This window comes from Equus caballus, chromosome 16 (assembly GCF_041296265.1).
Source record: "Equus caballus isolate H_3958 breed thoroughbred chromosome 16, TB-T2T, whole genome shotgun sequence".
Lineage (NCBI taxonomy): Eukaryota > Metazoa > Chordata > Mammalia > Perissodactyla > Equidae > Equus > Equus caballus.
In genome coordinates this window covers 52,312,579-52,340,402 of record NC_091699.1, presented here as the reverse complement: position 1 = coordinate 52,340,402, position 27,824 = coordinate 52,312,579, and the positions used below count along the sequence as shown (strand labels likewise).

General features: G+C 37.7%; 1 protein-coding gene across 1 annotated transcript in view; it reads left to right on the top strand.

Moving 5' to 3' along the window:
• Positions 1-27,824, top strand: part of SACM1L (SAC1 like phosphatidylinositide phosphatase) — a 61,100-nt gene that overhangs the window by 19,122 nt on the left and 14,154 nt on the right. Inside the window, exons 3-12 of the mRNA XM_023620576.2 lie at positions 102-176; positions 1,393-1,520; positions 4,328-4,477; positions 6,938-6,997; positions 7,914-7,947; positions 13,778-13,879; positions 15,949-16,034; positions 16,851-16,937; positions 17,453-17,521; positions 26,985-27,064. Coding sequence (XP_023476344.1) covers positions 102-176; positions 1,393-1,520; positions 4,328-4,477; positions 6,938-6,997; positions 7,914-7,947; positions 13,778-13,879; positions 15,949-16,034; positions 16,851-16,937; positions 17,453-17,521; positions 26,985-27,064 — 871 coding nt within the window. The remainder of the gene's footprint in view (positions 1-101; positions 177-1,392; positions 1,521-4,327; positions 4,478-6,937; positions 6,998-7,913; positions 7,948-13,777; positions 13,880-15,948; positions 16,035-16,850; positions 16,938-17,452; positions 17,522-26,984; positions 27,065-27,824) is intronic.

Here is a 27,824-nt window from a genome sequence, read left to right as displayed (position 1 = left end):
ATCATACGTATTGATTTAGTTGAAGTAACTATTTAAATCAAACTAAATTTCTTTCTATTGATGAGCTTTTTCTATGTGCTTTTTCTTTTTTTCTTTTAAAGTTAAGAAAGATATTCCTCCGTCAGCTGTCACAAGACCAATATTTGGTATACTGGGCACAATCCATCTGGTGGCAGGTAAGCTAAGACGGGTAAAGAAGGTAATTAAATTGACACTAGTAGAGTATAAGATGAAGGCATACTTCATATCATGCTTTAGGCAATAAATCTTTAGGTGAGCTATTTGTCATTAATTTCTAAAGGTAATGTACCTCAAATGGCAAGTGGTGAAATTTATCAGCCTGAGGTTCTATTAAAAAAAAGTTTTGTTTTTGGTTTTATTTCAACTTGAGTTGAAACCCCTAGTCACCTAGACATTTTTCATAAATTCTAAGAGTATTTAAATAAAAATTTTAATGCACTGATGGACCAGAATATTCTACACCTTCAACCCCATTATAGGGTTGAATATGACATAGTGCATGTTAGAGAATGTTACCTGGTTCTGAGTTATTAGGAAAGTGATTTTGTTGGTCTAAGTTTCATTTCATTGAACTTTTAAAAAATTCCTGTTGCATTAGGCACTGTGCTAGATGCTGAGTTATAAAAGATGCAAGTCCCTTTTGTCCTGCAGTTTACAGTCTAATGAGAGAGGCGTTTGAATAGTAAATTACTGCGGTACAGTGTGACAAGTTCTAGGAGAGAGTTGTACATAGGCACTTGTGGGCAGAGTTTAAGAATTAACTTAGTGGTAAAGGCTTACCCTGCTGTATTTGTAGGGGAGGAGGTGGCCAGGATCAGGGTGGGTATATTGTGCATGGGGCTGTGCTGGCGCTCTGATTCCTGACCACTTATCTTTGTAATGTTGTAGAAACCAGTTAGTTATACTGCCCCAGCACATTTCTCTACCATTGAGAATGACATGAAGGACATAGGAGTGGTGTAGACCGGACATTGTCCTGCAATGGTCACGTCTCATGACTTGTGATGACCTAAGCTGCACACTGGGAAACGCATGAGCAGAGGCCTGTATCCTTGGGCTTGACAGAGAGAGAGAAGTGTTTTCTATCTCTGCTTTTCATCTGCTAAGATCATTTTTTGCTTATCAAAAGTTTTTGCTTTTATCTTTTTGAGAAAAAATTTGACCTTTCAATAGGAATTTTTCCAAATAATAAGCTCGTCTTTCTATTTGTCAATTCTAAAATTGCTTTAAAATAAAGTATGGGCCTTTTATTAAATAGCACAGTACAGTCTCATTGTGCTAGCCTTTAGAGTTTAAACAATGAGGACTGCTACTTTTGGCTTAAGAATTGCCTTATTTATATTTATGAATGTTTGGCTTTGCTTTTTGTAGGTAATTATCTAATTGTCATTACCAAAAAGACAAAAATAGGTGAATTTTTCAATCATGTAATCTGGAAAGCAACAGATTTTGATGTCCTTTCTTATAAGAAGACCATGTTGCACTTAACTGATATTCAGGTAAGAAGTAGAAGCACTTAATTGCAAAACCCAAAATGGTACCATGGGGGGTGGGGGAGGGAGGTGGAATACCAAGAATGTTTGATGGGTGTCTTTTAAGCCTGGTTATTTAAGCAACTCATAGAGCAAGGTCACTCTACCTACCTTTATACCTAACCATAAAATGTATTTTTTTAAAAATCCTTCATATATTTTATTGCTTTTGTTTTGTTTTTTAAAAACTGACTTAGTTCTTAAATTATGAAATTTCATATGGAGAAAAAAGGAGAAATAGAAAATGCATATGTACTCAATGCCCAGATTTAGCTTTATAACCTTTTTGTAAAGAAATAAAATATTAGGGGGCCAGCCCTGTGGCATAGTGATTAAGTTTGGCATGCTCTGCTTTGGTGGCCTGGGTTCACAGGTTCAGATCCCAGGCGTGGTCAGCCATGCTGTGGCCGTGACCCACATACAAGGTAGAGAAGATTGGCACAGATGTTAGATCAGGGCTAATCTTCCTCAGGAAAAAAAAATAGTAATAAAATATTAGATACCTTTGAAGTTCCACTCATCCCTTTTTCTGCAGAGGAAAAATTTTTTTACTTTTACCACATGTGAATATGAGTGTGTATATGTGTGTATATATGTTCAAAAAGTCCTCCTTTTGTACGATTCCTATATCCACGGATTTCATTTACCATAGTTTAGTTAATACCAGTCCCCCAACAACATGGTTTAAATTTCAGTTACCATGGTTTATTGACTAAAGAATTAGCCCACCAAAGATGAAAGTACAAAGAAACAAAAAGTGACAACTCCAGAAGTGAAATTTGAATTGAACATTAATCGAGTCTAGAAGAAATGGCTGACTGTGGGAATACTGATGCAGTCCCTATACAAGAGAGTCTAGATACGCAGCAAGAAGTCTTAGTGAAGGTGAATTTATTGACGTTAATGGTGAAGTGGTTGTGATGTAAAGGGTGACGATGTCCTAGGGAAGTGATGCCAGCGACAGACTTCACATTAAAGGCTCTCTCAGAGGGGTTTCATGACTTTGAAAGTGCAAAGGATAAAGTGTTAGAAGCTAGGTCAGACTTAGAAAGGTGTATGGCAATTCACCAAGGTGTAGAAAAGGTACTCTGTATCATAAGTTACATGATAAGAAGGCAAACACTGTTCAAGCTACTCTTGGTCAATTTTTTACAAGAAATAAAATATTTTAATTCTCACTGCTTCTGTTTTAAATTACAGTATACTAAATAAATATTAATTTTGCTATCTTTAAATTTCCCTGTACATTTATAACTTACAGTAATAAATATGCCTTTTTTTTGGATGGGGAAGATTGACTCTGAGCTAACATCTGTTGCCAGTCTTCCTCTTTTTGCTTGAGGAAGATTGTCCCTGAGATAATATCTGTGCCAGTCTTCCTCTATTTTGCTATGGGACACTGCCACAGCATGGCTTGATGAGCGGTGTGTAGGTCCACACCTGGGATCTGAACTCACGAACCCCAGGCTGTCAAAGCAGAGCATGCGAACTTAACCACTACGCCACCAGGCCGGGCCCCAGGATGTGCTTTTTATACTTTGGTTTAAACTTAAAATTTCTCTTTTACTATATGTATGTCAATCAATATGTATTAATGTATTCACTCTCTATGACACACGATATTTTAAGGCAATAAAAATGGTTATATTCATTTAATAGCTCAGTAATATTGACTTGAACAGTTTCTTCTTGACTGTTACATTTTATTGTCAGGCCATGTAACTGATTTTAGCATTGCTCACTATTTATGCTTTGCTTGTGCCTTTTGTTTTAAAAAAAATATTTCTGAGCCCAAATTAAAAATTTTGTAGTAGGTAGATTTGTAACATGTAGATTAGCATGTTAATCATTTGGTAATCATTAAACATTACCAAACATTAACAATTATTTTATTTTATTAAAAAAAATTCTTTTTTGGTCAGGAAGATTGGCCCTGAGCTAACGTTTGTGCCAGTCTTCCTCTATTTTGTGTGGGATGCTGCCACAGCATGGCTTGACGAGTGGTGCTAGGTCCGTGCCTGGGATCTGGACTTGTGAACCCCAGGCTGCCGGAGCAGAGTGCACAAACTTAACTACTACACCACCAGGCCAACCCCCAACAATTATTTTTTAGAACAAAAATAAAAACAAATGTCAGTTTTGGTATTCTTTGGGAAAGCCAACTAAAATGAATATTAGCAAATAAAGATAAATTTTACTTTTACTGGACTTTTCTTTTTAATCTTTGTTTTTTTTTAAAAAAAAATTGGATTTTATTTCCCATCTAGCCCAAACCAGTAAAGTTTCTTAAGAACGAGGATGGTATTATTCTCTTGTTATTTACTCTCTATGGTACTGGGCCCCTCATGAGTTTATGTTTTTTATTTGTTGAATGTGGATAATTACGCTAACCTAGCCAGGTTGTTGTGAAGATGAAAGAGAATCTATGTAAAGCCTTTGGCCACAGTAGGTCATGACATAAGGTGATGATGTTTTGTGAAGATAACTCTTCTGCCCGTTAGAGTAAAATTTGTGAAGGATACCAGAGGGAAGGAGTTCTATATGATCAATTAGTATAATAATACCGTACACCATTTATTGAGCATTGGGTGTGTGTCAGGAACTGTCCTTGGTCCTGGGAACGGGTGAGCATGCCCCTCCCTGGCCCGGTCCTTGTGCCAGTGGTATTTAACAGGGCTGGACTTACAGGTTTTTATTTTCATTCTTTTTTCATATTGACAGATTCCTTTTCGAGTATGAGATAGACTGATTTTGTTCCTCCCCTTTGTTTACAGTTACAAGATAATAAAACTTTCCTAGCGATGATAAACCATGTCTTGAGTGTGGATGGGTTTTACTTTTCAACGACCTATGATTTGACCCATACTTTGCAGCGGCTCTCCAATACTAGTCCAGAATTCCAAGAAATGAGTCTCTTGGAAAGGGTAAGCTTAATCTTCACTTATTTTTACTTATTTACTTATTTTTTTAAGGGACATGTCTGTTTCATCCATAAAAATGTATGTTGATTTTTCTTAATCCTGGCTATACCAGCATCTTGTGTGGGGCTTTGAAAACATACCATCTTTCAAATGTGTATCACAATCCCAAATTCAGGACCCCGGAGTCTGTATGTTACACAGACAGGATTGAGGACCACTGGTGTAGGTATTCAGAAATCCAGTCTAAACACACGCTGGTTATTTCCTAGCTCTCAGTATTCTGTAGTATAACAATTATTAGCATTAGCAACATAATTATAGTTATAAAATTAATATTCTAACAGATGATGTCCTTTCTGCAGTGGTGTTATTTACAGTTTTTGAAGCTAGAAAAGTAACAACTTATTGATTTGAGAACTTGAAGAATATCCTTTTAAGTGGGTTTTTTTGATTATTTTGCTTTTTTTTAAGATGACTGTATCTTTAGAACTTAGGCCTGATCAACTAGGGATGATCAAAACTTAAAATTTCTGATGTTCAGGAACCTGGATAATTGTTGCCTTCATTTTTTTTTAATTAGCAAACATAGTAGCTATGTTTAGGAGGGAGACAGAATTTAAAAGTTTGCTGTCAGTTATTTATTAGGTTGGACCATATGAAATTGCCAGTAATTGGCTAGTTTTGACCAATAAAAGTGATAATTTCATGTAGTTTAGCCTAAGTCAGTATTTTAGTTGACTGGCTCTTTTAAGATTTCACATGCTAATCTAGTAAAATTGTAGGTAGGCTTAGATGTAAATTTAGCTGTAAGCTAAGCAATCAAGAAACTTGGCTTTTAACTACGAAAAGACTGTTGCTTTTAAAAGCAGTTGCTGCATTTTCCATTTGTTTATCAACTGTCTCTCAAATGCCTGCTGTGTACCAGGCACTGTACTAGCCACTGGGGACACAGAATGAAAAGAGACAGCCCTTGCCTTGTGGGAGCCTGCAGTGTGCTGGGGAAGCGCCAATCCAGGCAATCACAAAACAAGAGACAGTTGCCGTCATGGAGATAGGTAACAAAATGTGGTAGGATCCTGAAGGAAGGTGCATCTCACTCTGTCTAGGGGAGCGTCAGGGACGACATTACAAAGGAAAGTAACTTTTGAGCTGAGACTTAATGATGAGTAGGCCTTATTGGTCAGGTGGCAGTGGGAGAGGGAGGGTTCTAGGCAGAGATGGTGGCAATATTAGGTTAAACAAAAGCCATCACATCTGTTCAAATGGGAAGGGAATCTTTTGTCAGCTAATCAGAAGAGTCAGTTACAGTTAACGTAGGGAATCATAAAAATGATAAATGAACCATGTATACCTTAAAATTTTATCTCAACTTAAAATTTATATTGACAGGCCTGTTTTTTAATGTAGGACCGAAGGCTTTTCTTTGTTTTTGGTTCCTTGATTGCTAATTGTCTTTCCCTTATAATTACATCCGTAATGCTTTCCAGTGGAGTCTCTTTAAAGATTTTGACACTTACAGAGCAGTCTGTTTGCAGAGTCCCGTAGATTTTTACTGTTTCTCTAATCTTTTATAGCTGCCACTCCCACTCTTAATTCAATAGCAGTTTTGTTTAGCAACTTCCCTTTTATCAAGTTAAATTCAAATCATTCAACTTTCTAGAGATAGCAGTTTGTTTTTTAAGTCATATTTTATTGATTTATAAAATATTTAGTTAAATTCTGTAATGGTGAATAACAAGTACGGCACAAACCGATTGGGAATGCACATCTGAATCTCTGGCTAAGGGCAGGAGCCTCTCCCTGTGACGTTCCGCTGTGGAGGGGCCGGTAGGGGGAATGTCAGATGGTGTGTTTTATAAAGAGAATGGAGAGAATTGGTTAATCTCCTGAGTTGTTGAGGGACCTTCTGTGTTTATAGTTTGAAGGTCAGAGTGACCAGAGATGAGACCAGAGAGTTAAGTAGGGGCTGCCAGATCCCAGGACTGGTTCAGCCATGCGAAGATTTGGTTCTTGAGATAACAGAGAGGCAGTGGGGCCTTTCCAGCAGACAGGAGACCTGTCATGTCGGAGAACTCCTGTTGACAGCATGTGGAGGAATGGCTGGGAAGGCCACGGCCAAGACTTGAGGCAGATGCTGTTTTAGTAGTTAGGCTGGAGTCAGATGTTTCTGACGGTGGTGAGAGTAGAGATGTAGAAGAAAGGAGGAATTTGGAAGGGGATCTAGGACTTAACAATTGACTCAATATAAGAGAAAGAAAGACTGAGAGGACTCCCAGGTTTCTGTCTGGCAGTAAGACAGGAGTACCCAGAGGAGGGGGAGGCTTGAGGGGAAGAGTTCTGTTTGGAGCGTGTCAAAGAGACCTGCTTCTAGCGACCAGGTGGAGACATTGGTTGTTAGTTTTGTTTCTGTAGAAGCTCAACTTGGCGGGAGATCTTTTATTAATTTTACAACTTCTCTCTTAGGCAGATCAGCGGTTTGTATGGAATGGTCATCTTCTAAGAGAACTTTCTGCTCAGCCAGAGGTAACAAACACTAAATAAGCAGATTTTAACCTGCTTATTTGTTACAGTACAAGTTTTAATTGAATATATATTATAAAATGGCTACCTAATCACCAAGGAGTTTGATAAATAATTGTAATTTAACTCTGTTTATAGCTTATAAACTTTGATCACGTCTACCCTCTCACATTGTTCTAGGTTGAAGAGGCCCACTTGTTTTACTCTAATCTCCCTATAGAAGCCTTAAGTAAAGAAAAAGTACTTAAGTAGACCCAGAGATACTTTGCTTTTTATAAAGAAGAGAGACACAGTGGGTCTTGGTGGATGAATGATGGAGAAATGAGGGGCTAGGGCTAAGTCCCAGGCCAGTGGAGAGCTTTGCATTTGTCTTCCGATGGGGATGTGATTCCCTTCAGTCACCCAGGAGAAACGTGCACAGATGTCACCTTCCTCTGTCCTTAGTTTATACAAATGAGGTGTAAACGAGGAGGCCCGGCCAGGAAGGATAGTATGTTGAACATAGGTAAATAGATTTGCCTCATGGCTTTATTTCTTGTCATTTGTTTTGCTTTTTGGGGAAAAGTAGCTTGGGCTGCAAACACTTAGCTTGGGTCTGTCTTTTCCCTGGAGGAGTGAAGTTGTTTGCAAAGACTGAAAAGGAGGGAGGTAAACGTCCTGCAACATCAGGCAGTTTTATTAGAGTTCCAAAATCTGTGCATATTCAGGCCCACATGATTGTAGCACATACTTAAATTTTTTAATTGAAAAGACAATGTTACATTAGAAAAATTTCTTTAAAATGAAAAGTTACCCATAAGCTTACTACCTTGTGATATTTGTATATTACCTCCCCATGTGTAAGTATTTTTTATATAGTGCTTTTTGTTTATTTTTAAAGTATATTTATTCCTAAATGTAATGTGTATCTTCATTTCAGGTCCATCGGTTTGCTCTTCCAGTATTACATGGCTGTATCCTTACATAGTAGTAATTTTCTAACAGTCTTTTTTTAAATATAAGGCAGATTTAGAGACAGTCTCAAATATTGCATAAGAAGATATTTTAGAATTAGTAGAAATTGCTTTTGATAAAATCAAATCCATTAACATAAAATCTTAGAATAATGGTTGTAAATGACTATTTTTTTTTGAAGAATGAACTCTTTAGACTGAATTATTCTCTTTCTGTTCGAGAGGTCTGGGGGTGATGATCTTAAAGAAGGACTGTGTACTGTTTGCCTTTGTTAGACTTTGTAGCAATAAACGAGTGGTTTGAACCTGGCTGTTGAAGTGAAAACGTTCCTTAGTATAAAGTTAGACTCAGGAACTAGGGTGACCAGCAACTTGGAGAGAATTACAGCTAATAATTGTATTTGCAATAGCCACAGAAAAATGAACGGTATGCGAAGAGTAATGCTTGGGGAGGGGGAGTAAGTACAAATGTGAAGTGAGTAATGATTATCTTACTGTAAGTTCATTTTAAAAACTTATCTTTATCGTCGACGTGATAATAAAAATAGGGAAGCAAAGCGAGCTGGCTGGTAAATGCTGGTGGGTGCCTGTGATGGGGACTACACCCTGCAGAAACTGAGCGGATCTTTCTCTCACGTTCTCCCAAGATGCTTATTAACACAACAGTCTGTCATTTATTTGTTCGTTCCGTCCATATGATTTCCTTTGTTATTATGCTTGTTATACTTAAAGCAGAAAATTAATGGAGGAAACATTTCCCACAGTTGTGGGAGAATAAAAATCAGAAAATCTCAGGATAAAAGTTTTTGTTTACTCTAGTTTTTTCCCCTCCCCTCCCTGGAGCTTTCCAAGCTTCCCCTCAGGACATAATAAGAATAGATGTATTCAGATGGTGCTTTAAGGGGTTTGAGATTGTGAATGGACAAATAATATCAAATGAGATTATGGAAGTCTTTCCTAGGCAATTTTGGAACAGCTTATCCATTCAGTTTATTTATTTGTTTATTTATTGATTTATTGAGGAGGATTAGCCCTGAGCTAACTACTGCCTGTCCTCCTCTTTTTGCTGAGGAAGGCTGGCCCTGAGCTAACATCTCTGCCCATCTTCCTCTACTTTGTATGTGGGATGCCTACCACAGCATGGCTTGCCAAGCAGTGCCATGTCCGCACTGGGGATCCGAACCGGCAAACCCCGGGCTGCCGAGAAGTGCAACATGCAAACTCAACCGCTGTGCCACCGGGCCAGCCCCTCCATTTAGTTTAAATGTAAAGCTTTAAATTAGCTTTTGTTTAGTGTAGTGTCTTGACTTGAACTATAGTCATATGTTTCACATACATACAGACAAGTGAGCAAGAGCAAAGGCCCGAAGGCAGGAGCATGACTACAGCAGTGACAGTGGACAGGCAAAGGTGGGAGCTGTGTTTAGAGAAGTAGCTGGGCCCAGATTATGCAGGGTCTTATGGGCTTTGTCTTTACTTTAACTGTGACGAGAAGCTGTCAGGATGTGAGTAGAGGATTGGCATGATAAGGCAGGACCACTCTGACAGTGATGTAGAGAATAGGCTGCAGGTGGGCAAGGGAGGATATGAGGACTAAGTAGGAGGCAGTTACAATAATTCAGGTGAGAGGTGATGTTGCCTGGGACCAGGATGGTAGCAGTGATGGTGGTGGGAAATGGTCAGGTTCTAGATATGTTTTGAAGGTAGAGCTAACAGGTCTTTCTGACAAATTGTACATGGGGTGTGGAAGAGAGAAGTTTAGTATGAATCTAAGGTATTTGGCCAGAGTAAGTGGAAAGAGGCCATCCACTGAGGTGGGAAAGAGTCTGCAGTTGGGAGGGAGGCCAGAGAGTCCCCGGAGTTCCATTTGGACATGTTAAGCTTGAGATTTCTATAGATGTTCAAGTAGAGAAATCCAGGGAAGAGATGGATTAATGGGGCTGGAGTTTAGGAGAGAAGTTCGTGTTGGAGACACAAGTTTGAGTCTTCAAGGCATAGGTGACATTTCAAGCCAGGAAGCTGGATGAGATCCTCAAAGGAAGGAATGCATATAGAGAAGAGAAAAGGTCTGGAGAAAGAGAAGATAACCTGAAGAGGACTCCAGATGGTGAAACAATGCCAGAGCCGCACGTTGTAGGCCTCTGAGGACAAAAGACATCTGAAGTGGAGGAGCCAAAGTGAGTGAACTGAAAGGACAGGTCGTAGGATTCCTCTGAGATTTAGAAGTTGAAGACATGAAGATGAATCAGCGAAGGGCAGTGAGGAAGAGGAGAACTAACCAAGTGAGAGTAGTGTCTCAGAAGCAAATGCAAATCGTATTTCCAAGCTGAGGGTGTAATCTGATATGTTGCTGGTTAGTTAGCTATGAACATTAGGGAGGGAGGTTATGTTCCTGCTCCCTCCACTCTCTTCCCCAAATGGGGGATATTACCAAATGCTGATGACGAAGATTTTGGAGAACGGGAAAATTGGAGAAGGTGAAAGCACAGTCATATGCTGGAGTGATGTCCCTGAGTGTGTGAGGAGGGTGGGGTCTAGTGCACAGGTCGAAGGCCTGGCACGGGCAGCTCATCTTCCATTGTAGAAGGGAAGCGGCTATGTGGATGTGGATGCTGGGTAGATAGATGTGGTGGGAGCATGTGAATAGCTTTTATTTTCATGGTGAAGTAGGAAGCAATGTCCTTAGCTATGAGTGGGATGAGGGTGGAGTGTTGGAGGAGAAAGTGTGAAATGGGCATGCTGAGTGGGAGGATGGCTCTGGGGGTAACTGATTGATACAAGACGAGACATTCACCTGTAAAAAGTTATATCATAGTGATGTGCTTCTGTATGATTTTTATTTTCCTCTTGCTCCTTCTGTGCTTTCTGGATACTCTGAAATGTATGTATATGTGTCTTGTAATCAGGAAAATGATTTATAAAACAGTCACATTCCATGCTACACTTAGCTCCTTAAGGGAAGGCTCTTGGATTTCTCAACCTTGTGCCCTGGCTCTATTTTGATAATTTGGGTGAATAAATGAATTAATACTGCCTTAGATTCTTCTCTAGTGCTGTGGGTTTTAAAGGAGAGCATATTAGGAGGTCAGGATGAGTTGTTAGTAAGTTTGATGATACCCGGTAATAGGGGATGAATCATTAGAAATTCGTATTGCTAGTGTCATTCGGTCCCATGATTTTGAACATTATTTGGCATCCTCTTGTGAATTTACCAGCGCTTCCTCCATGGGTACCTGATACATTTATACCAGGAAGTATTTACAAGAAGGTTACAGCACCACTGTCAGAGACTATGAATGCCATGAATTTCATCAGCAGAAGGATTAGACTTCTTGTGGTATTGTCCTTGTAGATCGCTCACAACACTGAAGAGGAATGAACTGCTTCAGGCAGTAAAAGGATGAATCTTAGGAACTTACTTGGAGAAATAAACAAGGACTTGAAGTTTATAAAGAGCGGTACCATTTTTATAAAACTCAAAGCAAACTGTGTGTTATTAAGTCATGGTTGCATGGATGAAACTAAAAAGGCAGGAGAATTGTCTCTGCAAGCATGAGAATAGTTTTTACTTCTGGGTGAGAAGGCAGATGGGTGGGATGGAGAAGGAACAGATAATTAGATTCAGGGTTTTGGCACTGTTCTGAAGTTGGATGGTAGATTCATAATTTTTATTTTATTGTACTATTATACTTTATAATGAATGAATCAAATTATATTAAGAAAAGAATGTTACGTGTAGAAAATAACCATAGGGCAAACCCAAACAGATGAGGGAGGAAAAAAGGTAAGGCCATTGAAACAATAAAAGAAGCCTGTCTTTCTGTTACGCCCACCAGGTCTGGCGCATGTTTAAAAAGGAGACAGTATCAAGTGTCAGTAAAAATGAAGAGTCAAAGCAATTCTTGAAACACTTTTGTGTTTCCCGATAAAGTCAGATGATGAATATACTCTGTGCCCAGCAGTACTGCTCCTTAGAAACCACCCCCACATGTCCGTGTAGAGATGTATGTTGCAGCACTGTGATGACAGCAAAGTTGGAAACAACCTGGACAGGAGAATGGATAAACTGTAGTATATTCATACAGCCATAGCAGCAAATGAACCTCATGAACATAATAGTGAAGAAATAAAGCAAGCCGAAAGAATATTTACAGTAACAGGCATGCATCACTTAATGATCGGGACACATTCTGAGAAATGCATCGTTAGGCAATTTTGTCGTTGTGTGAACATCATAGAGTGTACTTACACAAACCTAGATGGTATAGCCTGCTACACACCTGGGCTAAATGGTGCTAATCTTATGGGAACACCGTCGCATATGCAGTTTGTTGTTACCTTGATTAAAATGTCATTATGCAGCACATGACTGTCATTCCTTTTATGTAAAAGAAGGTCAGAAACTATTCCGACTGAACAATAAGTGGAGTGGCAAAACTAGAAAGACAAGCAAGGGAACCATGAACTGCGTGGGTGGGGTTACTTCCTGGAGGCGGGCAAGGGAGCTCGGCAGAGAGGAGCACGTGTTCTGGGTGCTCCTGAGGTGTTGGTGGGTACACATGTAGGTGTGTATTTGTTTAGTATTTTTTATTATGGTCAGATATATTTAACATGAGATTTCCCATTTTAGCCATTTTTAAGTGTACAATTTAGTAAGTGGTGTTAATTGCATTCACAGCGTTGTACAAACAGCAGCAAAACCTTTCCCTCACCCCAATCAGAAATTCTGTATCTATTAAGCCATAACTCTCCATACCTGAGTGTTTTTGTAAATATTTATATACATTATATATTCTTTCTATTTATTATATTTTGTAATAACATTATTTTAATGTAAGAGGTTTGCCATCTCCAAAGGCTTCTGCAGCTTTTCTACATTACTGAGTGAGTTATCATGTAGCATATACTATTACCAGTAGTTAGAAAAAGAGTTTTATGTTAAGAAAAGTTTTTGGGGAGATGCATTCTTTTTTTAATATTCTGGTTCATTTTTCCGTTTCATGGAAGAAGAGTTAAAATTTCTGTTTCTGCGTAATCTTTTATTCACAGTTTGTTATGTAAATCTTCATATGTTTATCAACTGTTATGGCTAATTTACATTTGTAGTTATGCATATGATTCAGTTGTGGTGTTTTCTTTCTTTCTTTTTTTTTTTTTTTGAGGAAGATTAGCTCTGAGCTAACTACTGCCAATCCTCCTCTTTTTTGCTGTGGAAGACTGGCCCTGAGCTAACATCCATGCCCATCTTCCTCCACTTTATACGAGGGACGCCTGCCATAGCATGGCTTTTTCCAAGCAGTGCCATGTCTGCACCTGGGATCCAAACCAGCAAACCCTGGGCCGCTGAGAAGCAGAACGTGCGAACTTAACTGCTGGGCCACTGGGCCAGCCCATCAGTTGTGTTTTTTTTTAAACTGTGGTAGCCTAGCCTTTTTCCCCACTACTTATTTGAAGGTTAATCTATTTTAAATTTATGTTTTTCATTCAAAGTAGGTTTTTTGGTGATATGGTTAATACTTAATTCTTTACTTTTAGAAAGTGGTTGAGGATATCAGGGAAAGGAAATTATATTATTTAAATAGAAACACTATAGAATCACTTAAACATACGGTCTGTATGTCATTATAGAGTCGCTGACTTGACAGTATTTCACAATTGAATAATTACAGTACTAAAGGCTTGTGAATATTGATGAAGAATCAAAAAAGATTTGTGTATTCTCTTTTTTTCGCTTAAAGACTGAATCACTCTTACTAGGGTAAACAGGTTCAAATTTAATCTGAAAATAATACATATGATTTCTATATATATTTTTCTTAATGTAGTTAAGTTATTACTATGCACTCGTGTTCTATTAATGGAAAATACTTTGATTGGATTCTCATCTCGAGGAGAAGTTGTTTCAGAGCTGGTGTGCGCTATTATGTAAGAGGTGAGATTAATTTTGTCAGCATGATTCACTACTGGGTTATATCTATCACTAACATTTGTCGTACGGTGACATGAATGTAACCTTTTGTATTTTATTTTCATTATCATTTGATAGCCTCCCTAAGTATTTATCTCCTACTTCATTATTCTAATTAGGTAGGTCGTCTTTGCTTTACTCCAGCTTCTGTAGTTACATTGCAGATATTAATGAGATACTGTAGGCTGCTTCTTCCTGCTTTAAGAGGAATTATGTTATTTGCTCGATGTCTGAAAGCACAACTGAACTCGATGTAGTTTTCAGTAACCTAAACTCATACCAGGAAGTATTTTATTGCTCATGGTGTCTTTGCATGCGTAAAGCTACACATTTGACTTTCTGCTGTCAACTTTAAAGATTTACATTTTGAGCGTTCTCTAGGCTGTGTACTAGCAACATGCTAATTTGCTTGAACCAAGCTTTTAAAATATGTATTAAAAGTTACTGTCATTATGAAAAGGAGTTTCTCTAACTCTTTCTGGGTTTTTTTTTTTTAAGCCAGAATGTATCAGAATAAAATCCAATGGGCCATTAGATAAATCGGAGAAGTTTGGGCCAGGGAGCTGTAAAAGTTATCTGATTAATCTCCCTTATTACAGGTGATAGAGTAGAGGAAGAAAGACGTTTAGTGAGTGACCTGGCCAAGATCACAGGACAGAACTAGACTAAGCAGCTCGCTTGTCACTAGATTTTCTTGGATGGAGACATATTTTTTAACTAAGTTTTTCAAATAGGTAATGCATTCATGTAGTTCAGGTATCAAAAAGTATAAAAAGATATGCAATAAAAAAATATTTCTCATTTCCAACCCCATCTGTTGGATCTTACTCCCCTAACCAGTTAATCAATTGTCAGTTTATTTATCCTTCCAGATAGTTTTTATGCTGTTACAGGTATGTGCGTTCTTCTCCTCATATAGACCGTGGTTGGATGCTGGGCACATTTTCTTGCACCTTGGTTTTGTCTTTTTTTTTTTTAAACTTAATGTATCTTGGATGTCTTTTCATAAAAATTCTCTTTCTCTCCCTACCCCACACACAATCTCACTTTCATTCTCATTCTCACTTTTTAAAATAACGAGATGTTATTCCTTAATGGAAACTATGGAAAGAACCAAGTATAGCCCATGCCTCTGACGAGTAATTGTAGAAGGCGTTTCATTGATGATTTGCCTCAATAATTTTGTCCCCTTCTGATAATATATTAGTCAAAACACGGATAGCTCATACCTTGTGGAATATGACAGAAAGAATGTTGAGAAATATTTGAGACAGTTAAAGATCCTCCGATTTCTTTCTGATAATTTGGTAACTTGAGTTAGGGACCAGCTTGAAAGTTGCCTTTGGATAGCAAGCTTTTCTTAGTAAAAATAAATCACGTAAACAAGAAAAGGAATACTTCAAATATTTGAGAGGACTAACCAGTATCAAGACTAAGCGTTGTAAAACAGTGCTTTTCAAACTAGGTTTTGTGAGTATATTCCTGGATTTATAGAAATTTTAGGACCATATACAATTTTTGTGCTTTCATTTTGATAATTGAAATTATTATAAGCATCTGTTGGACAATTTGGATTATTATTATGAAATACTATTAATGTAATGAAATACTGTTAACACAATAGCCCACATTTGCATTTAATATTGTGTTTAATAGTTTTATGACTTTCAAAATAGTATTTTTCAAATTGGCATCTGTGGACATACTCTCAGAGGTCCTCGAGAATTTGTTTTTTCTTTAAAATATGTGTCAAGTTTGAGAAACACTGTTTTAGAGGAATTTTGTATTTATAAACAATTGATATATTAAATAGCAATCAGTTTCATCTGTTTATTAATAGGTCCTTAATACTCCACTGTAAGCCTGTTTAAATGGGTGAGCTTCTATTAGCTTTCTGATCATGTACTGTGCATTTGTTTGACACTTATTTTTATAAGTACTTCACTAATTCAAACTGACTTAACTCTCTCCTGAGTTTCTGATGTATTTCTTATGTAATAAATGTAGTTAATTTTAACTTTTTTTCAATTTAGGAATTGATTCTGAAGGTCACGCAGCTAACTTTGTAGAAACAGAACAAATTGTGCACTACAATGGGAGCAAGGCTTCTTTCGTACAGGCAAGTTAATATGTCTGTTAGGCAGCTAGCCAGTTGGCCTTTTCTGCTTGGATCACAAATTTCTGTTGTTGAAATTTCCCTCCTCTCTTCTTTTTTTAAAGTAATATCATTGTCTGCTAATGTGGAAAAAGTTCACCCAATACAAGGATAAATTCCATTAATCTGGCACTCACTTGCTGACATTTCCTGACCTTGAATTAAATCCCCAAAGGGGAGGGTGGAGTAGGAGGTGCTGGGGTTCTGGAGAGGAGCCGCCTGTCTGCTTCAGGGCAGTGATGATAGCACAAGCCGCTGGCTCCCGGCTGACTTTCCTGCCTGGCACTTCACTGGCAGGTGATCGCTCTCTTCTGTTGCCTTCTTTGGAGCTGTGGATCCCTTGCTGCTCCAGAGCATTAGTGGTTAAACATAATTATAAGTTCATGGACATAGTCATTTGAGAAGGAATAAGACAATTTTCTAGTTTTATTTTTATGCCAAATTATATAACAGACGTAACTTGTTAATTTTTACTGGTAGATAAATTGATTTATTTTAGAATTTAGGAGAAACACAGAACTGTCTACTATACTAGTGCCATGTGTATAAAATCAGAAGGGAGAGGGTTGTTTGCAGATGTGCTCCCACAAAATGGTAACTTGAGGAACTGGTACGTATGGACTTCTTTTGTAGTTGGTAGGTTGTATTTATACTTTTTCCTTTGCAGCCATTGATATATATTTATATACATACATATATATATCTGACAGTAAGTAAGCTGAGAAAAACAAGTTTGTGTGTCTGTATGTTTCTTTTAACAATGCTCTCTTTTCTTTTTAGACTCGAGGATCAATACCAGTTTTCTGGTCTCAGAGACCAAACCTCAAGTACAAACCATTGCCACAGATCAACAAAGTAGCGAATCATGTGTGTATCTTTCATGCTTTTTCCATTGGCTAGAAATAGAAGCTTAATGGCATTATAGTTTTCATATAGAGCATATATTTATTCTTCATAAGTCAGAATTCAACATCTTTGAGGCCTTTCTCCTTGGTTCTGGCACATAGTAAACCTCTAAACCAAAAGGTTGTAGAGATGGCATGTTAGAAATGTGAAAAACCAAACTGAATGGCATGGCAAATTTAGATTTTAGAGATCTCAGTAAGATTTGCAGCTTTATTAAGTATATTCTATTTGAGTATTTAGTATATTCTATTTGAGATTGTGCTCAGAATTAAAATTGTAGTATTTCAGCTCAGAGTAGAAAGGCTTATAATTACTATTTACTGCATGGTATTTAGAATATCTAGAAGGCATGGTTCCCATCCTAATGTCATTCTTTTGAATATAGAGATAGGACATTTAAGGAGATACTTTAAAGATCTTGTAAATAGTCTTATAATGTAATCTGGTAAGGTATATAACTCTTTTTTCCTCTCTAGATGGATGGTTTCCAAAGGCATTTTGATTCACAAGTAATTATTTATGGAAAACAAGTCATAATCAATCTGGTATGTTTCTTACATGTTTCTTGGGGAACAAAAGCAAAAAAATTTAACTTTTTTTTTCATGACATAAAGTTTACCGTTTTTAAGCATGCAGATCAGTGGCATTAAGCGTTTCACAATGTTGTGCAACCATCACCACTGACCATTTCCAGAACTTTTCATCATACCAAACAAATTCAGTATCTATTAAACAATAACTTACTATTATCCCTCTCCCTTCAGCCCCTGGTAACTTTGTTCTCTTTCTGTCTCTGTAAATTTGCCTGTTCTAGGTATCCCATTTTAAGTAGGATCATATAGTATGTGTTCCTTTGTGTCTTGCTTATTTCATTTAGCAATAATGAGTCTTGCTTATTTCATTTAGCAATAATGTTAAAAACATTTAAGCTCCGTTTTTAAGCTCCGTTCATGTATCAAAATTTCATTCCTTTTTAAGACTGAGTAATATTCTGTTGTATGTATATACCACATTTTGTTTATCCATTTATCCATCGATGGACCTTGGGTTGTTTCCACATTTTACCTCTTGTGAACAATGCTGCTATAAACATTGGTGTGCAAGTATCTGTTTGAGTCCCTGCTTTCAGTTCTTTTAGATAGATACCTAGAAGTGGAATTGCTGGATCTTATGGTGATTATGTTTAAATTTTTAAGGAACTACCATGCTGTTCTTCACAGTGACTACTACATTACCTTCCCACCAACAATGCATCAGGGTTCCAGTTCTCCACATCCTTGCCAATACTTGTTATTTTCTGTATTTGTTTTGTTTTTTGATTGTAGCCATCCTTATGGGTGGCTCATTGTGGTTTTGATTTGCATTTCTCTAATGACTAGTGATATTGAGCATCTTTTCATGTGCTTATTGGCCATGTGTATATCTTTGGAGAAATATCTACTCAAGTATTTTGCCCATTTTTAATTAGGTTTTTTGTTGTTTCTGTTGTTGAATTATAGTAGCTCTTTATACTTTCTGGAATTAATCTCTTATCAGATATATACTTTGCAAATATTTTCTCCCATTTTTGAGTTGTCTTTTCATAATGTCCATTGATGTACAAAAGTTTTTTTTATTTTGACGAAATCCATTTTATCTTTTCCTTTGTTGCCTGTCTTCTTGCCGTCGTATTCAAGAAATCATCACCAAACCAATGCTGTGAAGAATTTCTCCTATGTTTTCTTCTAAGAGTTTTATAGTTTTCGATCTTAGGTTTTTGATCCATTTTGAGTTAATTTTTGTATATGGTGTAAGGGATGGGTCCAACTTCATTCTTTTGCATGTAGATATCCAACTTGCCCATTAACCGTTTGTTGAAAAGACTGTGTTTTCCCCATTGAATGATTTTGACACCCTTGTCAAAAGTCAATTGAACATATATGCAAGAGTTTATTTCTGGGCTCTTCATTCCATTGGTGTTTATGTCTGTTCTTATGCCAGTATGACGCTGTTTTGATTACTGTGGCTTTGTGTCATAAGTTTTAGAATCATCAAATGTGAGACTTCCAACACTGTTCTTCTATTTTAAGATTGTTTTGGCTATTTGTGGTTGCTCGAGCTTCCATATGAATTTTAGGGTGGGTTTTTCTATTTTTCCAAAAAAATGCCATTGGGATTTTAATAGGGATTGCGTTGAAAGTGGAGATCACTTTGGGTAGTCTTGTCATCATAACAGTGTTAAACCTTTAAGTCCATGAATACATATGTCTTTCCATATGTCTTATTTATGTTTTCTTTAATTTCTTTCAGAAATGGTTTATTGTTTTCAGTAGTTTTTCCCTTCCTTGGTTAAATTTATTGGATTGTTCATTGTTAGTGTATAGAAGTGCAACTGATTGTCATGTGTTGATTTTGTATGCTGCAACTTGCTGAATTCATTTATTATCTCTAACAGGTGTTCATGGGATCTTTAGGGTTTTCTACATATAAGATCATGTCATCGGCAAACATAATTTTACTGCTTCCCTTCCAATTTGGATGCCTTTTGTTTCTTTTTCGTACCTAATTGCTATGCATAGGATTTCCAGTACTGTGTTGAAATGAAGTGTCAAAAATGGGCATCATGTCTTGTTGATGATCTTAGGGAAAAAGCTTTCAGTCTTTCACCATTAAGTATGATGTTAGCTATGGGTTTTTCATATATGACCTTTATCATGTTGAGGAAGTTTCCTTCTGTTTCTAGATTATTGATTTGAGTTTTTTATCAAGAAAGATTTTGTCAAATGCTCTTTCTGGATCAATCAGGATGATTATATGGGTTTTTTTTTCCTTTAGTCTATTAATGTTGTGTGTTACATGTATTAATTTTTGTATGTTGAACCATCCTTGCATTTTGAGAATAAATCCCACTTGGTCTTGTTGTATAATTATTTTAATATGCTCTTGAGGGGCCGGCCCGGTGGCACAGCAGTTAAGTTCGCACCTTCCGCTTCCGTGGCCTGGGGTTCGCCAGTTTGGATCCTGGGTGTGGACATGGCACAACTTGGCAAGCCATGCTGTGGTAGGCATCCCACATATAAAGTGGAGGAAGATAGGCATGGATGTTAGCTCAGGGCCAGTCTTCCTCAGCAAAAAGAGGAGGATTGGCAGCAGATGTTAGCTCAGGGCTCATCTTCCTCAAAAAAAAAAAAAAAAAAGCTCCTGAATTCAGCTAGTATTTTGTTGGAGATTTTTCAAATCATCAATACTCATAAGAGATATTGATCTTTAGTTTTCTTTTTTTATAGTGTCTTTGTCTGGTTTTGATACCAGGGTAATACCTCATAGAAAGAGTTAGAAAGCCTTCCCTCTTCTTCAATTTTTGAAAGAGTTTGAGGAGGATTGATGTTAATTCTTTTCATTTTTGTTAGAAAATTTGTGAACTATCATCACAGTGAAGCCATCTGGTTCAGGGCTTTGCTTTGTTACGGATTCGATCTCTTTATTATTTATAGGGTCTATTCAGATTTTCTGTTTTTTCATGATTCAGTTTTCGTACATTGTGTGTTCCTAGGAATTTGTCCATTTCATCTCATTTATCCAAATCGTTGACTTACAGATATTCATAGTATTCTCTTATAATACGTTTTATTTCTCCAAAGTCAGTAGTAATGTCTCCACTGTAATTCCTGATTTTACTAATTTGCGTCTTCTCTCTTTTTTGCTCAGTCATTATAGCTAAAAGTTTGTCAGTTTTGTTGCTCTTTCCAAAGAACCAACTTTTGGTTTTATTGATTTTTGAGGAAGATTAGCCCTGAGCTAACTCCTGCCAATCCTTCTCCTTTTGCTGAGGAAGACTGGCCCCAAGCTAACATCCATGCCCATCTTCCTCTACTTTATACGTGGGACACCTACCACAGCATGGCTTTTGCCAAGCGGTTCCATGTCCACACCTGGAATCCAAACCGGCGAACCCTGGGCCGCCAAGAAGCAGAACATGCGAACTTAACTGCTGTGTCACTGGGCCTGCCCCCTTCTCTATTCTTCTTTTATTCTTTATTCTATTTATCTTTGCTCCGGTCTTTTATTATTTCCTTCCCTTTGCTAGCTTTGAGTTTCATTTGCTCTTCTTTCTCTGGTTCCTTAAGTGTAATGTGAAATCATTGATTTAAGGTTTTATCTTTTAATGTATATGTTTATAGCTATAAATTTCCCTGAGCACTGCTTTTGCTTTATGTCATAGGCTTTGGTATATTGTGTTTTTGTTTACATTTGTCTCAAGACATTTTCTAATTTCTTTTGTGATTTCTTCCTTAACCCAGTGGTTGTTTGAATATGTTGTTTAATTTCTACATATTTGTGAAATTTCTAGTTTTCCTTCTCTTATTGATTGTTAGCTTCATTCCATTGTGATCAGAAAAGATACTTTGTATGGCTTCTGTTACTTAAAATTTGTTAAGACTTATTTTGTCTCCTAACATGTAATCTGTCCTGGAGACTGTCCATGCACACTTGAGAAAAATGTATATTCTGCTCTTGTTGGGTGGAGTGTTCTATCTGTTAGGCCTAACTAGTTTTTGGTGCTCAGATTCTGTTTTCTTTCTGATCTTTTGTTTAGTTGTTCTATCCATTATTGAAAGTGAGCTGTTGACGTCTCCAAGTATTATTGTAGAATTGTCTATTTCTCCCTTCAGTTCTTTCAGTGTTGCTTCATATATTTGGGGCTCTGATATTTGGCACATATATATCTTAATTGTTATATCTTTTTGGTGAATTGACTCTGTTATCAATCTATAATGTCCTTATAACAGTTTTTCACTTAAAGTCTTTTTTGTCTGATCCCAATATAGCCACCCTAGCTCTCTTTTGATTACTATTTGCATGGATATCTTTTTTCATCCTTTTACTTTCAGCCTGTTTGTGTCTTTAGATCTAAAGTGGATGTCTTATATAGCATATGGTTGGGTCGTGTTTTTTTAATCCATTCTGCCAATCTATGCCTTTTGATTGGAGAGTTAATCCATTCATTTTTAAAGTAATTTCTGATTTATAAAGAGTTATTTCTGCCATATTGCTGTTTGTTTTCAGTACATCTTATAGCATTTTGTCCCTCATTTCTTCCATTTGTATCTTCTTTTGTGTTTAGTTGATGTTTTTGTAGTGACACATTTTGATTACCTTCTCATTTCCTTTTGCATATATTCTACAGATATTTTCTTTGTGGTTACCATGAGGATCACATATAACATCCTAAAGTTATAATATCTAATTTTAATTGATACCAACTTAACTTCAGTTGATACAAAAATTCTACTCTTATAAAGCTTTGTCCATCCCCTTTATGTTAGTGATACCACAAATTACATCTTTACACATTTTTTCCCAATAACGTAGATTTATATTTTTTTTTATGCATTTGACTTTTAAGTCCTGTAGAAAATAAAAAGTGGAGTTACAGACCATGACTACAATAATGCTGCCTTTTATATATGCCCTTGAATTTGCCTTTACTTGAGATCTGAATATCTTCATGTGGCTTTGAGTTACTTTGTAGCATCCTGAAATCTCAACCCAAAAGGCTCCTTTTAGCATTTCTTTTAGGGTAGGTCTTGTGATAATGAACTCCTTTAGCTTTTGTTTATCTAAGAATGTCTTAATTTCTTGTTTTTGAAGGCTGGTTTTGTCAGACACAGACTTCTTGGTTGACAGTTCTTTTCTTTCAGCACTTTAAATATATCATCCCATTGCCTTCTGGCCTCCAAGGTTTCTGAAGAGAAATTGGCATATAATCTGTTGAGAGCCCTTTGCACATGAGAGTCTCTTCTCTCTTGCTACTTTCAATATCCTCTCTTGTCTTTGTCTTTCAGTAGTTTGATCGTAATGTGTTTGGTGTGTGTTTTTTTGGGTTTATTCTACTTGGAGGTTAGTGTACTTCTTGGGTTTGAAGATTTATGTCTTTTATCAAATTTGGGGAGTTTGGGGACCTTTTTTTTTAAATAATCTCTCTGCCCCCTTCTCTGTTGCCTTCTGAGAATCTTAAAATGAGTATTTGATGGTCCCAGAAGTCCCCCAGGTTCTGCTCACTTTTCTTCGTTTGTTTTCTTTCTCCTCCTCAGACTTGATCACAGGCATGCCTTGGAGATATTGCGGATTTGGTTCTAGACGACCACAATAAAGCGAATATCACAAGAAAACGAGTCACACTAAGTTTTTGGTTTCCCAGTGTATATAAAAATTATGTTTACGTTATACTGTAGTCTATTAAGTGTGCAATAGCATTTTGTCTAAAAACAATGTACATACTTTAATAAAAAATACTTTATTGCTAAAAAATGCTAACCCTCATATGAGCCTTCAGCAAGTCGTGATCTTCTTGCTGGTGAAAGGTCTTGCCTCAGTGTTGATAACTGCTGACTGATCAGGGTGGTGGTTGCTGAAGGTTGGGATGGCTGTGGCAATTTCTTAAAATAAGGCAAGAGTGAAGTTTGCCATACCACTTGACTCTTCTTTTCAGGAATGATTTCTCTGTAGCGTGCGGTGCTGTTTGATAGCATTTTACCCACAGTAAAACTTCTTTCAAAATTGAAGTCAGTTCTCTCATATCCTGCTGCTGCTTTATCAACTAAGTTTATGTAATATTCTAAATCCTTTGTTGTCATTTCAATAGTCTTCACCAGGAGTAGATTGCATGTCAAGAAACCACTTTCTTTGCTCATCCATAAGAAGCAACTCCTCATCTGTTAAAGTTCTATCATGAGATCGTGGCAGTTCAGTCACGTCTTCAGGCTCCGCTTCTAATTTGAGTATTCTTGCCATTTCTATTACATTTGCAGTTACTTCCTCCACTAAAGTCTTGAATCCATCAAAGTCATCCCTATGGGTTGGAATCTGCTTCTTCCAAACTCCTGTTAATGTTGACATTCTGACCCCTTTCCATGAATCATCAATGTTTTTAATGGCATCGAGAATGCTGAATCCTTTCCAGAAAGTTTTCAGTTTACTTTGCCCAGATCCATCAGAGGAATCACTGTCTATGGCACCTATAGCCTCATGAAATGTATTTCTTAAATAATAAGACTTAAAAGTCAAAATTACTCCTTGATTACTCCTTGAATTACTCCATGGGCTGCAGAATGGATGTTGTGTTAACAGGCATGAAAACAACATTAACCTCATTGTCCATCTCCATTAGAGCTCTTAGGTGGCCCAGTGCATTGTCAATGAGCAGTAATATTTTGAAAGGAATCTTTTTTCTGAGCAGTAGATCTTAACAGTGGGCTTAAAATATTTAGTAAACCATGTTGTAAACAGATGTGCTGTCATCCAGGCTTTGCTGTTCCATTTATAGAGCACAGGCAGAGTAGATTTAGCATTATTCTTAAGGGCCCTAAGATTTTTGGAATGGTAAATGAGCTTTGACTTCAACTTAAAGTTGCCAGCTTCATTAGCCCCTAACAAGAGGGTCTGCCTGTCCTTTGAAGCTTTGAAGCCAGGCATTGACTCCTCTCTAGGTATGAGAGTCCTAGATGGTGTGTTCTTCCAATAGAAGGCTGTTTTGGGGACATTGAAAATCTGTTGTTTAGTGTAGCCTCCTTCATTAATTATCTTAGCCAGATCTTCTGGATATCTTGCTGCAGCTTTTACATTAGCACTTGCTGCTTCACTGTGCACTTTTATGTTATGGAGACCCTCCCTTCCTTAACCCCCTGAACCAACCTCTGCTAGTTTCACACTTTTCTTCTGCAGCTTCCTCACCTCTGAGCCTTCATAGAATTGAAGAGACTTAGGGCCTTGCTCTGGATTAGGCTTTGGCTTAAGGGAGTGTTATGGCTTGTTTGATCTTCTATCTAGACTACTAGAACTTTCTCCATATCAGCAATGAAGCTGTTTTGCTTTCTTATCATTCATGTGTTCACTGGGGTAGCACTTTTAATTTCCTTCAAGACTTTCCCTTTGCATTCACAGCTTGGCCAACTGTTTGGTGCAAGAGGCCTAGCTTTCAGCCTGTGTCAGCTTTTGACGTGCCTTCCTCACTAAACTTAATCATTTCTAGCTTTTGTTTTAGAATGAGAGACGTGAGACTCTTCCTTTCTCTTGAACACTTAGAGGCCACTGTGGGATTACTTATTGGCCTACTTTCAATATTGTTGTGTCTTGGGGAATAGGGAGGCCCGAGTAGAGGGAGAAAGATGTGGAATGACTGGTCAGTGGAGCAGTCAGAACACACACATTTATTTATTGTGTGCCATTTTATATGGGCACAATTCGTGGCACCCCAAAACAATTACAATAGTAACATCACAGATCACTGATCACAGATCACCACAAGCAATAATAATGAAAAAGTTTGAAATATTGTGAGAATTACCAAAATGTGACACAGAGACACAAAGTGAGTAAACACTGTTGGAAAAATGGCGCCGATAGACTTGCTTGACACAGGGTTGCCACAAGCCTTCAATTTGTAAAAAAATACAGTATCTGTCTGTGAAGCGTAATAACACAAGGTGTGCCTATATATCATTTGTCCTATCTTCAAGTTTACTGATTCATTCTTCCTGCTCAAGTGTGCTTTTAAACTACTCTAGTGAATTTTTAATTTCTGTTTTGTACTTTTCAGCTCCAGACTTACTATTTGGTTCTTTGCACAATTTCTGTTTCTTTGTTGATATTCTCATTTTGTTCATAGACTCTTTTCCTGATTTCCTTCAGTTCTCTGTGTTTTCCTTTAGCTCTGAGCACATTTAAGACACTTGGTTTACTTTTTATTTTTGTTTCTTTTTTGCTGAGGAAGATTCACTCTGAGCTAACATCTGCTGCCAGTGTTCCTCCTTTTGTATGTGAGCTGCCACCACAACATGGCCACTGACAGGCAAGTGGTGCAGGTCCGTACCTGGGAACTGAACCTGGACTACCAAAGCAGAGTGTGCCAAACTTAACCACTAGGCCACCAGGGCTGGGCTAAAGACAATTGTTTTAAAACCGTTTTCTAATAAGCCTTCTGCAGGGATGGTTTCTGTCCATTTATCCTTTTCTCTTGAATAAGCCTTGTTTTCCCCATTTTTTGGTATTGTATGCCTTGTGATTTCTTGTTCAAAATTGGGCGTTGGATGGTTATAATATGGTAACTCTGAAAGTCAGATTCTGCTTTCCCAGGGGTTTGCTGTTTTTTCTGTTTGTTTTGCTTGTTGAAGGCCGTAGTAATCCATTTGTTTTGAGACTTTTCCAAGCTATTCCTTGTTGTGCATGCTCACTAAAGTGTCTGTTCTCTTAGCTCGTGTTCAGCTAATGTTTTGACAGATTTTCTTGAATGCCAGGAACTGAAACAAAGAAAAAAACAAAAGAAAGCAACCCCCAGGCATCAGCCTGAGGTGAAGACTTAAGGTCTTCTCAGGACTTTTCTGAGCATGCATCTTGCCTGGGTATGCACAAGGCTTTCTGAAATCTTCCTTACACGTTTCTGGTTTTGAATGTCCTGATTTCCCTGATCACCCTACTTCTGCAGGCTTTAGATGGTCTGGTTTATGTCTGCACCTGGAATCTCTTGCTCTACACATCTGTTGGTTTGTAGTCTTGTTGCGGCTTTTACGAGCAGTGTCCACCACTTTTCCTGCCTGTGTTCAGAGTTACGCAAAATAGAGACAAATGAGTCAGTCCTTCAGGTCAGAACAAAACGTACACAGTAATTTGCAGATAAGGTCTAGTCTGTTCCCTCTGGTTTGAGGAGGGGAACTGAACCAGGTTGCCGCTGCTTGAGACTAAGAGGGCACTGTGCTGGGAGGGAGAGGAGTGAGGGCAAGTAAAAATGCTGCAACTCTGCCCTGCGGTTTTGAAGATGGCTTCTTCTTGGTTGGGCATTTGCTTGGTTGCTGTAAACCTTTGATTGTTTTCCAGAGCTTCTACAGAATTGGTTCAGACAGCTTCTGGTTTTCTTGATGTTTTTGTAAGGGAACAAGAGTTTGCAGCTTCCTGGTCTGCCATTTTACTGATGTCACTCTCACCTTTTAAATAAACTTAAAAGAAAGCCCTGGTGTTTTTAATTTTTCACAGGTTAACCAGAAGGGCTCAGAGAAGCCACTTGAACAGGCCTTTGCAACAATGGTGTCTTCCTTGGCAAGTGGAATGATCAGGTATGTCACTGGGAATCTGTGCAGGTCTTTTCAGATCAGATGTGCACTTAGATGCATACATGAGTTCGTAGATCTAGCTAGGCATTATACGTCAGCTTGTTTGTTTATTTCAGTACTAGATCAAAACATGATTTTGTTGGCTTGAAATTTTCTCTGGCATAATTTATATTGCAGAATAACTTCTGAACAGTCAGTTTTAATTCAAATTTTGTCAAGGTTTAGTCCTTGATTAAAATCTCCTCCTTGAGGCTTTGTGTCGCTCTGGCCATTAGGTCACACGTTTCAGTTCCTCTTGATTGTTTGGTGTAGTGTCTGTGTCCCGATCACCACATGAGCTGGAGCAATTTAATGTTGCCTGGTGGCCTTGTCTGGAGCAGCTTTGCCTGTCCTGTGGTCACCAGGCAACAGTTGTAAGTTCTGTATAGCCTTGTCAGAAGAGGGGTGTCTAAAATATCAACAGTGGCCCTGTGGAAAGGTGCAAGGTAATGAGTCAGCCCATTTGGAGCTTTCTGCAGCAGGAAACTGGGGCAGGAGGTTGGGGTGTACTGTGGTAGGAAGTGGCCACAGGCATTGGGGGAAAACTTTCTAAAGAAGTGGTACTGGGTTATTTTGGGAGAAATTTTTTTAACCTATGGACAATTTTAAACGTACACAACAAATAGGATGATTATAATGAACCTTTGAGGAGGAATTTAAGTCTCTTTTTGTCCAGCTCAAAAGCTCTGGCAAATTCCTCTGATGCACACTTCATGAACATTTC